Consider the following 15277-nt stretch of genomic DNA (forward strand, 5'->3'; position numbering starts at 1 on the left):
AAAGTTTATGAAGGTGTTGGCATTTGGGGCGTTTTGGGAATGCACTTTGGAGAGGCCAGTGTGGACTTGGGAATGGTTGCCTGTTCCCACCTCTCATTAGTTCTTACAGCCCATTGCTGAATGGCAGGGGCCCCGACCTCCAAAGTTGTGACCCAGGCCATCTCAGCCACTCCACATGGCACATGAGGACCTGCAGTGACAGTGCTCACCTAAGTCAGGCAGAGACCCCTGGGAACTTGGAGCCAAGCTGGGGCGTGTTTAGGATAATCGCTGGGACTAATAGTCTCCTGGCTTTGTAACACTTGGAATTTCCAGGGAAAAATGGGAATTTCTCTTATTTATAAGTTAAATCAATTTTTAAAAATTTTTAACTTTATTGAGAAATAATTGACAAATAATTTAAAGCGTATGAAGTGATGATTTTATATACATATACATTGTAGAATGCACCAAGATCAAGAGCATTAACACATCCATCACCTCACAGAATTTCCATAATTAACTCTTCAGTGTGGTGAGAATGCTTAAGGTGTACTCTCAGCAACTTTCAAGTATACAGTGCAGTAGTAGTAAGTGTAGATCAAGTTTTTGAAAAAGGTGGATCATTTTAATTAAGTATACCAAAATGGCACTTACCAACTGTGTAGCCTAAGGAAAAATGGGTAAGACATAATAAATGAAAACAACTGAACACAGCATTGTATACAAGATTAAAACTATGTTAAATATATATGTATGAATAAGCCTGGAAAGGGTGAAGGTGGTGAATTATAGCTTCCTTCTTGAAAAAGTAATATTCTTATTAAAAATAAGACATTTTTTACAAAATCAGAAGAAAAAAATGGTTAAATAGTTACTAACTTTTAAAAAGATGCGTCTAGGCACCTCCAGCCTGCCCCCCCCCCCACATATTTACCAACATGGCTGGGGAGAAGAGGACTTTATTGTAAGAGCAGCAATTCTTGGTCTATTATTTTGTGCTATTTTATTTCCCAAATATTTTTTCAGCATACACTTACTATCTTCTCTCAGGTTTAAAAATAGGAAAGAAAATACTTCGGAAGCTTTTTCCTGCCCAGAGGTACACATGTCATTAAGTTAAAAGGTACATTTAGAGCTATCATCAAGGGCATTAAAACAGTTGTGTGAGGTCATGAGGGTGCTGCACATTAGAAGTTTTTTTTCCTGTCAAGATTTTGGGAGTTACTTTCCGCAGGACAGTAAAAATCTTCGGAGTTTATTTAACCCAAGGGTTTGGATATTATTTTTTTTTTAAATACTCAGAAGTTTTCCATTTGTGTTGTAGAAAGGTTTATTGTTGCCGTGAAAGGCGGTTTTAGGTGTCTGCCACTTGTGTAGTCGGTTGTTTATCTTGAAATTGGATCTACAGTATTCTTTTTTTTTTTAAGATTTTTTATTTTTATTTATTTATTTGACAGAGATAGAGACAGCCAGCGAGAGAGGGAACACAAGCAGGGGGAGTGGGAGAGGAAGAAGCAGGCTCCCAGCGGAGGAGCCTGATGTGGGGCTCGATCCCATAACGCCGGGATCACGCCCTGAGCCGAAGGCAGATGCTTAACCGCTGTGCCACCCAGGCGCCCCGGATCTACAGTATTCTTAAAATGTTTTATTATGGAAAATTCTAAGCATGTGCAATAGTAGAGAATTGCATAAGAAGTCCCCAGGTGCTCATGACCCAGTCTGTTCCTCTTTTCCACCTGCTCTATTTTGAGGTGAATCCTAGATACCATCTAATTTTACCTGTAAATACTGCATTTTACATTTCTAAAAGACAAGGATTCCCCCTTTCCAACATAATTACAGTATTATCATCACTAGTAAAAAAACAGAACAAAAACCACAATTGCTTCATTTTATCAAATATCTAATAAACATTCATATTCCCTGATTGCATTAAGGGTGCACGTCTTTTAAAAAGCTCTCTGTTTGAATTGAAATCTAATCAGGGTCCATATGATAGTTAATCTCCTTTTTTTTTTTAAAAGATTTTATTTATTTATTTGACAGAGATAGAGACAGCCAGCGAGAGAGGGAACACAAGCAGGGGGAGTGGGAGAGGAAGAAGCAGGCTCATAGCAGAGGAGCCTGATGTGGGGCTCGATCCCACAACACCGGGATCACGCCCTGAGCCGAAGGCAGACGCCCAACCGCTGTGCCACCCAGGCGCCCCTAATCTCCTTTTTTAATTCATTCTTCCAATTTACTTGTTAAGAAACGGGGCGGGGAGGTTGTCCTTTACAATTTCCCCCATTCTGGAGTTTGCCAGTTGCATCCTACTGGTATATTTTAACATGTTTCTCTGTCTCCTGTATGTCCTGTGAAGTGGTAGTTAGAACTAAAAACTTGACTGTATTTCAGTTCAGTTTCTTTTAGTTTTTGTTAATCTTCCTGACTGATGGTGTGCACACCTGCGAGGAGGTATATAATGTCTGGTTAGAATAACAAACGTTTGGACACAAACTCACAGGTATATCATAAATATTTTGTACTCATTTTCTCACCTTTTTCATCCTGAATTTTTCTGGTGGTATAACATACATTCGGAAAAAGCACATGAAACTGAACTGAACAGCTTGACGAATTTTCACAAGTAAACACATACCAGTGTAGTCAGCCCTGAGCTCAAGAAACCTGTATTACTATATCCCCATAACCCCTCTCATGCCACCTCCTAGAAACTACCCTCTACTCTCCCCAGAAAATTACAGTCCTGATTTCTGACATCATAGAAGAGGTTTTCTTATTTTTGGCCATGACATAAATTGTCTTTGCTCTTTGTGTCTGGCTACTTTCATTTGTATTATGTTTGTTAGAGTCATCCAGGTGGTTGTACTTAATTTCTGTGTAGTATTTCACTGTATGACTACCCACACTTGATGACTGTCTAGTGTAGGTGCACCTATGGGTTGTTTCCACAATTGGGTGATTAGGGATAGTGCTGTTTTGAGCATTCCTGCACATGTCTTCTCTTGAATGGTTGCATGTATTTCTGTTGGGCATATACTTAGGAGAATTGCTAGGTCCTGGGAAACATGTGTGTTCAGCTTTAGTAGATACTACTAATTTTCCAAAGTGGTTCAACTGATTTACACTCTGTACTATTAGTGTATAAGCACTCCACGTCCTTAGCGACACTTGGTGTTTTGTGTCATCTTCCTTTAATGTGGTGGCGTAACACTGTGATTTTAATTTGCATTTCTTTTTTTTTATTTTAAAGATTTTCTTTATTTATTCGACAGAGATAGAGACAGCCAGCGAGAGAGGGAACACAAGCAGGGGGAGTGGGAGAGGAAGAAGCAGGCTCATAGCGGAGGAGCCTGATGTGGGGCTCGATCCCAGAACGCCGGGATCACGCCCTGAGCCCAAGGCAGACGCTCAACCGCTGTGCCACCCAGGCGCCCCTTAATTTGCATTTCTTTGGTGACAAATGAAGTTGAGCACCTGTTCACATCCTTTATTGGCCATTTGAGTATCTACTTTTGTGGGGTGCCTGGTGAAGTCTTTGTATACTTTTCTGTTGGGTTGTCTTTTTCTTACTGATTTGTGAGCATTCCTTATATATTCTAAATAGGCGTCCTTTGGATATATGTGTTACAAGCATCTTCTATTTGGCATGTTTTTTTTTTCAAGTATAATTTACATACAATGAAATGCTACTATCTTAAGAGTATCATACATTCTGTTTATCAAAACACAGAACTTTTCCATCACCCAGAACGTTCGCATTTTTTTCTTCCCAGTCAGCATCCCCTCCCACAAAAGAAACCGTTCATCTGATTTCTCTGACTGTAGGTTAGTTTTGCCTATTCCAGAATTTTATATAAATAATTTCCTACAGTGTATACTTTTGTGTTCAGCTTCTTTCACTTAGCATGGTATTTTTGAGATTCATGCATCTTGTGCTATTTATCAACGATCATTCTTTTTCTTTGCTGACTAGTACTCCATGGTAGATTAAAACAATTTATTCTTCTCATTCTCGTGTTGGTGGACGTCTGGATTGTTGCCAGTTTCTGGTTATTATGAATAAAGCTGCTGTGAAAATTCTTATACAAGACTTTTTATGGCTGTAGTGTTCACCTTTTAAAAAATCATTATTTTTTTTCTTTAATCATACTAAATACTCAGTTTGTATAGTGTTCTCTAAGAAGTCCAGACACATGAAAGCCTGGATTCATGCAAAAGATAAATGATTCATTTCCTAGAAAAATTTTTAGGAAAAAAAAATTCACAATAAGATTCTATTACTAGTAGCTTAAGTAATTATTACAAGCAGCTGCTTGGGGATATCAGTTTCTCTCTGCTCATTTGGAGTTTCATTCATATGGGTTTTTCCCTCTTCCCCACCTATATGGACATATATAATTGGCCTTACCATAGTTATTTGCATTTGCATTAATAGAGATCTTGTCTTTTGAAGGAAGAAAATTACTTGGTCCAATGCATCAGCCTCTCAACTGAATGCCTTGAATTCAGAGCAGTTTAAATAATCCTTGGGAATGGGAGCAGGTGAACATTCTAAAAACAGGCATAGCTTACAATGTTTAGGAAGTACAATGGTAGAAAAATTAATTTTGTGCTACATGTCACATTGGAGGTATGTGTGCTAAATATCTGGTGATCTTAAGTAAAAAAAAAAAACAGCACTGCTGAACTCATCCACCCCAGTGCCTATGATGTTACTTTCTATAAATACTTTTTGAAACATGAGAGCTTTGATCCTGTTGCCAAAATAATGTGAGATCCTATAAATTTTCTAATTATAAATGTCATTATTTTAATTTCATTTCACTTTCCCTTCTGTTCTCCCCATCCTGCCCCCAGCCCCCCAAAAATGGTGTGACTGTATCACTACAAGTCACAGGATTGAATTAAGGCACATGTCATTTCTGCTTACTGCAGGCAGAACTACGGCTGCTCTTCCCCAGATAACTACTATGAGACCCAAGTAGGCTATTCTTTCCTTTATTCTGTACTGGACCATATAATAGAAGTTACCTGTCAAAAGCTAGGCTAATAAAAATGGAAGTTCCTTTTCTCAAATAGGGCATAAAATTTGTTTCTTTAAGCCAGTTGTTTAGAGAAAGGTCTCAGAAGAGATATGGAATTTGGAATTCAGTTTTGCATCTCTTCCTCAAAAGACAAATATGATTACTTACTGTATGGTGAGCAGTTTAATATTTATTACACAGCATATATGATACCTTTGATCATAAACATTTTGCTTTAATGTCTTTTCCAACAAAAGTGTTTAATTTTGGAGGGATAATAATTACAAATGAGTTCCACGTAGCAGCTCTATTTTGCACATTTTAAAATTTAGAATCTACCTCTAGGTGGCAGCACCAGATACTTTTTTTTCCTGTTTCCCTCTGGCCTTAATGAGTTACGGTATAAGCAGTAAAACTTTTAAGTCTCCCGAAACTTTGAAATAAGCTGCTTGTTGCCAATTCTGTGAGGATTTGGAAACATTAATTCCTTTGCTGAGTAAGTTTGGGGCTTGTTTCAGCCTAGATTTTGACCTTTAAAAGAAAGATTCCAGCAGCAGTGATCCTTATTTTTTAACATGACATTCTATGTTTTCATAAAAAAAATTTAGCCCTGTGATTTACCTGTTGAACTTATAATTGTCCTCTCAAGAAAATTACTTCTTTATGACATTTTTGTATCCAAGTAACTTATACAGGGATCATTATATACCTAATATTTTAAGGTAATTACAGTGTCCCCTCCTTTTATATTTTTAAAATTTATCATTGGTCTGTGACCAGGAATGCTGAGATGAAACCCCTTCTCTTTAAAAAATTCAGCATGGGAATAAATCTGAAGTAATCTGCTACGCCACTTAGCTTTGTTATTGCCATGGGCACATGAGGGTTGTTTGTGGAATTGGACATTAAAGTACCCATTTCATAAGGCCTGATTTTTTTTTTCATGACTTTTGGCCACTTGTTGGGCATTTCTCTGTAAGTAGCAAGAGGGCCCTTGTCCAGTTTTGGCTTACTCAGCAGGCAGGCTCCCCTGTGGCCTCAGGTACACTAAATAGGCAGCGTCTGGTAGGGTGGCCTAGGGAGAGCTTTCGTTGCTTCCTTGCTGCAGGTTGGCCATTTCTGGTATGTGCAAAACCAGTGTTGTTTCGTTCCTGGATTTTTGGGTTGTGAAAGAAGCCTGCTGTTGAGAAAACCTTTGCCTACTGTTGTTTCTTTTTCCTTACTTTTTGAATAGTATTGGCCTGAGAAATTGATGAATAATCATACCGTCAGGGAAATGGTGAAGTTCTTTCTCATAATTGTTGATGAAGCAAGACATTATGTGAATACAGTTGGACTCACAAATGATTTCAGGAATTTGCAACATTACCCTTCAGTACAGACAAGAAATGGCCTCGTTCCTGGGTGTGGCCTCTCTCGCTCATTTTCTCTGCCCCTCTTTATCTTTAAATGGGGAGGTATATATTCCCACCACTCTTCACTAATTTGCTATTTCTCTTAGGGGATAGGTAATTTGTAAAATATAAATGTATAGTGAGTCCTGGGGCCAAGTGACCTCGCTTACAGTAATTATGTCACTAAACAAGAATATTTTTCCATTTGTTTTCAATGTGTACTTTTTGTTTTTATTGTATGATCATGTTAGGAAATACTCATTTTGATTAATTCCTACAAAGAGCAGCTATTAACTTGCTGTGCAGTCTGAACATGTGTTCCATATATTTTTCCAAATGCATAATCTTGAGTGAATATCGTCTAGATTAAATGATGTTCATCTACTGTTTTATTTTTTCATTCATACGATATTTATTGCATGCTTATCACATGCTAGGCACCACTGAAAGGGGTTTGTCCTCTAATGTCTGATTTAAACTTCAGAAGTGCCTGGTCGGTGACACTACCTCCATTTCGTAGGTGAGAAAATTGAGACTCATAGTCTCTGTTTTTATTCTTTTTTCAGTACCTTTCCACCCTGTCAGTCAGCCTCAAGTGTAGATGTCACTTGAAAATTGACCAGATAGGATTTAGGATCTTGTCACTGAGTTCTGAATACATCTGTTTGATTATCTACCTATGCAGCTGTTGTTAGAGTTAAAACAGTTTTCAGGTATTTTTGGTATTTGAATTTTTTGCTCAGTGACTTTTATATTGCTTATTTACCTTTATGCTAAAATAAATTTGATAGCTTTCTTTAGATTTCTAAAAAGCCTAGAATTCTTAGGGATTGCTAAAGGATGATTTCAAGAAAATGTTTTAAGATACTGTGTGTATTAATAACCTTTACGTGTAAATCCACATGGTATGTTTTGACAGATACGCTTTGACCAAAGATAAATAAAATTGGCTGGCCTAAAAATGTTTCTTTAAATAGTTTGTGGAAATGAGGTAGCATAAACTACCTCAATCAATGCATCGATTGATTTCTTGTGTCATTTTGATTGAAATATCGTTGGTATATTTCGTTTTAAGATTGTCGGGAACATTTTGGCCTATAGAATCTGTAGATCCATTGTTTTTGCACATATTTTAAATTTCTGAATTCAGAACACCAAAAAATCATGTCGTGTTTTGTCTCAGATGCTGCTACTGAATTTTAACCACTGAATTAGATTGCACCCTACATGCTGTTAACTACTGAGCCAAGATGGAATCGACCACTGCATTGAAATCAGGGTTAGCAGTTCTATCTGCACTTGAAGGAGTTGTAATAGCATTGAACTTGTTTTCTTTAATGGGATTTTTATTCTCTATTTTCAGTTTTAATAGTGAAACTTTGATTTTAAGAGATTTCTTAATGACGCTGCACATTTATTTGAGATTCTCACTGTAACTGTAAGAAGATAGTAAAACCATCCTATAGAAGTAGTTGCTTTTTTTTTTTTTGGAAGTAGTTGCTTCTGAACACAAACATCCTGGGGCATATCTGCATTGCGTTAGTGCTGTTTCCTTATTTTATTTAATAAAGTGATCTTTCGTAAAAGGAGAAGTCACTTGTCCATGTGATGTGAGCCTTTGAGTTCAAATGGTTGTGTATGTGTGTGCATGAATTTAAAATCATTCCTTTGTGGGTTTTCTTCTTTGGGAATTCAAGTAATTATACCTCTCTGAATTTGTTTTTTCTTTTACATTAATAGGACTCGACCCTACCCAGTTTAGAGTTCATCATTATCATAAGGATGAGGAGAATGATGCCCTACTTGGTGGCCCAGCACAGCTCACTGATGAGGAGAAATACAGGGACTGTGAAAAATTCAAGTGTCCATGCCCCACATGTGGAACAGAGAATATTTATGATAGTGTCTTGGACGGTTCGGTTAGTTGTTTCTTTTTGTTTCTTTTCTTCATTTTGTTAGCCAACTAGCATAAAGGCCTTTCCTCCCCTGCTGTATGTATAAAAAGGGAGGAAAATGTTGCTTTCATTTGTTTATAGAATTTTAGCATCGTATGAATTCTGCCTTCCCGACTTCATTTCTGCTTGAAAACTCTTAGTAGACTGTGCTCGAATATTGTTTTTGGCTTCCTAGAGTGGTTGCTTGGCCTTGGTTTTTAAATGGAATGTCTTAAAAATTCTAAAGTACCTTAAAGTATTTTTTATTGTAATTCCTTAATTAGTAACTTGTGTTTCCCCACTCCCAGCCCCAATTTATTAGGTCTTAGAGCAATATTTGCCTTTATCTTAAATCAAGTTAATGGGAACTAAGTGTTTTTGGAAAGTTTTTGTTTATCTTTACACATCCCACTTGCCTCCTTTTTGACAAAGGTACTCTGATTATCTTTTCTGCTGTCTTTGCATGTCAGACATTTAAAAAGTCACAGGGAAACATTCCTCTCAAGAAGTACTGCCAAAAAATGTATCATTGACCTTGGATCAGAACTTGAAACTTAGCCAATTTACTTGATTCAACTGCGGTGTTATACATGTACTAGCCATTGGCAAATGAGTAGGCAGCAGAACTGTGTAAAACCTTGAAACTGAAAGAAAATACATCCTTTATCTAAATTAAAAGTAATTATTTTAAGTTAATTTGGACAAACAGCAGATGTTTTGCATTTTTTTGAATCAAAACAAAGCAGTCTTTGGAAGCAAGTGCAAGGAAGAGGCAGACACAGATCAGCAATACTTGCTAAATCCTTGAGTTTTGCTTCATTACAGCTGTAAATAAGATAGTTAATTGCATGGAGGCTTGACGACTTGCAGATGGGCTAACTGTGGAAGAGCCGATGTCAAGCTCTAAAATCTCTTCCACCTGGAATTGCTTAGCGTGGCGGGTAGGGTTATGTACCAGATTGGAGCAGGAAACCAAGATGTTTAAGTATCAAGAAGGAAAACAAATGCTCCAGAAACCCCAACAGTTTTCCTATATATTCTATTTGCTTTGTTTTTGCTTAAAACAAAATAAAACAAGAGGTTTTTTTCCAACTACTAATAGTTAATTCTTTCAAATTTCTACTCTTCTTGCCTTCCCTTTCCTAGATAATTTTCATTTGAGGGGGGTAGTGGAGAGGGAGGATTACAGAAATTTTAGATTTTCTAAGGGGACAATAAGTGATTGCTTTCTGGTGTAGTACTTAATTTTTAGGCTTTAAATGTCAGATTAAGTTGGCCAATATGAAAGGAAACTAATGTCATTAGTGTGCTTGCTCTATCTTCAAGTTTGGAATGAATAAGTACAAATTTAAAATTTTGATCAATATCTCTAAGAAGATATTTCCGATATTGTGACCTCACTGGTATTTTCAGAGGGAAAATTATTTTCTCCATAAGGTCTGTCATATACTGAATGTAAAAACAGAAGTGATTTCAGGGTTTCCCTTCGACTTGTACTCCATCATTATGGTGGCAAAAATGCAGGAGGTTTGTGTGACTAAGGGGATCTTTGAGAGGACAGTAGTTGAAAAAATAGGGTTAAAAACTCACCAATAAAATGAATTAAGAATATTGCACACCTGGGCAGCATGTTAGTTTTTAAGCACAAGAAACCCTTTTCTAGCCTTGCAGTAACCTTTTGTGTATTTGTCTCTTCTGACTTCTGTAGGGAACTGATATGGAGCCCAGTTTGTATCGCTGCAGTAACATTGATTGTAAGGCATCACCTTTGACCTTTATGGTACAGCTGAGCAACAAATTGATCATGGACATGAGACGTTGCGTTAAAAAATACTATGAAGTAAGTATCCACAATGAGTTTCTTACCTATGCAGCTTACTTAGGTTTGGTTCTTGCTTTAAAGTAAAACAGTATGGTTTTGTATTCCTGGTTTTTATGAAACTAAAATTCTGAGAAGACTGCAGAAAAGTATTTAATTTTCTATTGGACAGCTCTTTCATGAGCAGTATTTTAAATAACTGAATTTTTTGCTTTAAGGAAAAATGAGAATATAATCAGGAAATATTTTAGTTTATTGTTACCTAAGTAAGATGACATTAAGTGGTCACTCAGATCTTTGGCCAGGGGAGAATCAGTATTGCCTATCTTTGGCAAGAAGAGCCATAACATCATGTGTGGTGATTTTAATAACTGCCCACTAGCTAAGACTTTCTGTTTCTGTGGTAATCTCAACCATTTCATAGCTGCGTTGTCCAAGGAAATCAAAATAAATATTTTTTAAAAAGATTGATTTATTTATTTTGAGAGAGAGAAAGTGAGGGAATACAAGTGGGAGGGGCAGAGGGAGAGGAAAGAGAATATCGAGTAGATACCACACCCCACCCCCCACCTCCTGTGAGCCCAGAGCCTGATGCAGGGCTCAATATTACGACTCTGAGATCAACACCTGAGCCAGTTGGATGGACATTTAACCAAATATACCACCCAAGCATCCCTAAATATTTTTAAACTTCAAATGCAATTTGTCTGGCATTTTTAATTTGTATGAGTATATACTAAAAATGCTAGAACAGGGAGTGAGCTGTCTGTGTTAGAAAGAAGGCTTTTTTCAAAGTATTTGTTTTGGTTTTAACATATTTCATAGGGATGAGTTTTTTTCTTCAACACTTAAAATTGAAAAAACTACGTACTTCCCATTTGATTTTTCTTAGTGTTTATGTCATTTGTCATCTAAACAAAATTTCTGTTACGTGAAAGCTCAGTGTAACTTATTTAAAGAAGCTACATTGGCAAAGCATTTCCAAAAAAATGCTCAGATCCTATTAGGTAAAATCCATGACTTTGATCAGTATCATCCTTTAATATCTGCCTATATTATTTAGCATATATAATACAACATTTTCTTCTTTAAAAATCCATCTCATGAAATGAAAATCAATTACTAGACCATGAGGATGAAGAGTAGAAGCATAGAGTTTCAGTATTGTGATTTTGGAGTAGAATAATTTGTATTTGTCAAAAACACCCAAGTAGATTTGTCTGAAGACATTTTTAAAATAATAATTGTGACTACATTTTGGGAAATCTGAAACATTTTAGTGAATAATCCTGTGCCACGCTTAATGAACAGTTGGATCAGAAAAAAGGTTATCTGTGGGTTCACATTCCACAGTAGATGAAATGTTCAGCACATGTAATGTTAGGCCTTTATTTAGCATGAAGAGCCCAAATCAAAACTATTCAGCTCCTCATTTACAGACCTCGTTGAGCAGAGCATGATTCTTGACTCTTGGGAAGAATTCTGAGTTTTCTCTCAGTGTTTAGTCTATCAAAATCTTTACCATGGAAATGTTAATACTAGAAGAAACACATCTCTTTCCTTCTATAAGAAAGGACGATCTGTTTTGACTAAGTTGAGAATAGACAGAAAAGAGATCTTCTGTATAGTTAGAAATATGCTTTAACTGAAAGATTGATTTCTAACTAAATTGTATGTGGGGGGTGGTGGTGGTGGTGTGAGTATTTTTCAAGCTAAATAACCTACTTTTAGGCATCTGGACATTTAACCCAAGGTTTCCGTAGTATTTGCTTTAATTGTCTTGTCTACCAGCTATCTCAACAGCAAGTAACAGTTTTCCTCTAGTTAAGTGCACACTGAATTGATTTTTCTATAGGATTTCTAATTAAAGTACCCAAATAGCACTCTTGAAGTTGAAGATTGGTATGACTGTCCTCAAAATTAGGAACCTGTTTCTCTACTTACTAATCTTAGTCATATGTAATTGGATGGGAGAGAAAGAAATCCATTTATTTGTTCTTTTTATGGCCCCATGCTGAACTAATGTCTCAAATATTCTCAAGATTAGAGCTTTTATACAGAATGCTCAAACACCTCCACATTCTACTTCACTGGTAGACTCTTCTCTTTTCTCCTGTCCCTAGACTTAAAGGAACTTTTGCTGGTAGAGGGACATGGCCTTGAGGTTTTTTTGTTATTATTGCCTCAAGTGATAGTGATGACAGTTCAGTGTGATACACCATAGCGATGGCAATCCAGCTGGAGATTAATAACCTGTATTGGAGACAAGGATATTGGTAATAAGTACTGAGGTAAAAGGACTGTTTTCTGAAGCTAATGACCAAAAGGTTTTCTTCCTATTTCACTAGTTAAACAGTACTGGGCATAAAAGTTGTCCGTGGACTGAGAACAAGAGTCAAGATTGTTTTTCGTTTTAGTCTTAGTATCACTGCAGGGGAAATACAACCTACATTGAGAAAGGAAGGCATCTCTACAAGGAAGGAACTTTAGGAAGACAGTGGAGGAGTATGGTACTTGACCTAACACTATAACCTGCCAAGGAACATAGTTGTAGATCACCAAGAAATCGGGTTGTCAAGAACAAAGGGACGGGAGTTTAGGCTAACAAAATATGATTCTAAACCACTTTTCAAAAAAATATATACCCTGTTAGTTTCTGGCATGAATAAATAGTGTTGATTGAATAAATGTGGTGTAACAAACATTAAAAATTTTGCCTGTCTGAGAATCTATATTATATAATGTGTTTATATTGGTTCCTTCCATAGGAGAGAATTTCTCTTTCACCATATAGTAGTGATTGTATCCCTTGAATTCTCATTTCCTAGAACATTTACATTTCAGTGTACATAGAAATACAAAAGGCATCAAGCAAGAAAATTTAATATATTAATTACTTTTAGAGGAACAACAACTTTAATACTTTATCCCAAGCCTTGATGGAAGCATTGAAAGACATGGAGGTATCATAGAGACCTCTAATTCCAAGTTCATTTTGTGCCCTGGTCCTTGTTGGTTCCTCTATACAAAATTAAAATTGAACTGGTATTTTTTGAAAATCATAAAAAGCCCATGTAAAGACTATATCTCTAAGCTTTGAAGGATGTTTTTAAAAGACTCAATTTTACAGTGAAAAATTGATATGTGTTTCTTCTCCCCTTAAATTCTGCTCCAGAAGAGCAAGTAGACACACATACACACACACACACACACACACACACACACACACACACAAAGGGAGAGAAACACTAGCTAATCTAAATTGGGAAATGAAGAGGGCTTTTTTTAAGCATGAAAATTTCATCATCTTGTCAGCTGGCAGAATGCCTGCTGTGTGGATTCACAAAGGCTAAGAATTACACTTTCATGAAATTTTCCTCACTAACTGCCCTGGTTAATTTGAAAGATAACCCACTGTTCTAATTCATTCCTCAATTGGGCGGTGCAGGTTTTATCTTTGATCTGACAAAGCATTTGTGTTAATCGTTTTGGCCCTCCACTAGACACTCTTGGGATTGTGCTTTTACAATAAATGTGTCTGTGATAGCTCTTTAGTCTATTATACTTACAATAGATCCATAGAACTGGTAATTAATTCTCCACTGCTTTGGAAATGGGAAGAATAGGTGTAGCTCTGTCAAGTGCTGCTGGGAAGTTTGTTTAGCTGGTTCATTTTTGAAGTGTTCCCCTCAGCCATCCACGAAGCAGCCACCGAAGAGAGTCTGAGATTGAGTTGCTGTCTACCCCGAAGAGTTGCTGATAAATGGAAAATCTGACCCCTCTTGGTACCTGGGAGGGGTAATAGTGGGTCATTTACCTTCATCTCAAGTACTTTTAGTTATAATATACATTGAACCCTCATTTTAATACTTACAGAGCCTTTCGGTTCTAAAGGTGGGGAGTCAACTAAAATATACTCCTAAACTCTCACTGATGGCTATGCAGGTTTTAGAGTTCTAGTGGGACAAAATGCATCCCTCACGAGCCTTGGAGCCTTTCAAGCCACTTGTAAAGGAGCATTACTTACATACAGCACTTTGCTATGGTTTTTTAACAGAGATGTTGCTGGCCCTCCATCTAGAAAACTTAATTCTGGACAGCTAGTCGGTGCCATGCATATGATAACTGTCGATAAGTTGCTTAGACCAGAAAGTGGTGGTTGAATTCCTTAGAAATTTGCTGTTGGATTTACAATTGCTGAATTTTCCTAAAGTAAGCTTTCTGAGGACAGGGGCTATGCTTTCTTCTGTGGCTCATCTGTGATCTCTGCCACTGCCCATTGCTCTCAGTAGTTGTGTGTATTTTAGTGCTTAGTAACCACAGGAACCAACAAATGAAGGTTACAATATCATGTGTTTTCTTTAAATTCTTTTCTTACGCTGCTGTCATAACTGGCAGAAGGTTTAGCAGTAGTATATGAGATTCTCAGATTAGCACGAAATTCCACAGAATTTTAAGGTCATGAAGGCATCGACAGAGTCCTTTGTTATTCTCTCTTCCATATTTTACATCACTGATTACTGTTGATTTCATTATACGCTGAGCTCCAACTTCATAGCTTTCATTTGTTTTCTCCCCAAACACTGTATCAGGCAAAGAGGCATTGACCAGAAATATTTTTATCATCGTGCAAAATCACATTGTGCTGGAAAGTACTGCTCGTCCTGATACCAGTTTCTCTCTCTCAACTATATCGGGTGGACGCCTCACTGTACTTCTCTCACTCATACTCTTTTATTGTTTTTTCTCTTTTACTCCTTAGTATATTAATTGCGGCGTAAGCCACATTTTAAAAAATCTCTTTTGGGGGCGCCTGGGTGGCACAGGGGTTAAGTGTCTGCCTTCGGCTCAGGGCGTGATCCTGGCGTTGTGGGATCGAGCCCCACATCAGGCTCCTCCGTTATGAGCCTGCTTCTTCCTCTCCCACTCCCCCTGCTTGTGTTCCCTCTCTCGCTGGCTGTCTCTATCTCTGTCAAATAAATAAATAAAATCTTTAAAAAAAAAATCTCTTTTGGACCCATTTTTTTGAGGAATTCCAAAAATAACGTTCAGTATCAGCTGCCTCATGATGCAGAGACTTTATTAGGCTCACAGGTGTAAGCACTATACTAGTATAGA

The 15277-nt window shown here is 37.1% G+C and overlaps 1 protein-coding gene across 1 annotated transcript in view; it reads left to right on the forward strand.

Moving 5' to 3' along the window:
• POLA1 (DNA polymerase alpha 1, catalytic subunit) overlaps nucleotides 1-15277 on the forward strand; it is a 299648-nt gene that overhangs the window by 139489 nt on the left and 144882 nt on the right. Inside the window, exons 33-34 of the mRNA XM_048213462.2 lie at nucleotides 8147-8325; nucleotides 10049-10180. Coding sequence (XP_048069419.1) covers nucleotides 8147-8325; nucleotides 10049-10180 — 311 coding nt within the window. The remainder of the gene's footprint in view (nucleotides 1-8146; nucleotides 8326-10048; nucleotides 10181-15277) is intronic.

The sequence above is a fragment of the Ursus arctos genome, chromosome X (assembly GCF_023065955.2).
Source record: "Ursus arctos isolate Adak ecotype North America chromosome X, UrsArc2.0, whole genome shotgun sequence".
Taxonomy (NCBI): domain Eukaryota; kingdom Metazoa; phylum Chordata; class Mammalia; order Carnivora; family Ursidae; genus Ursus; species Ursus arctos.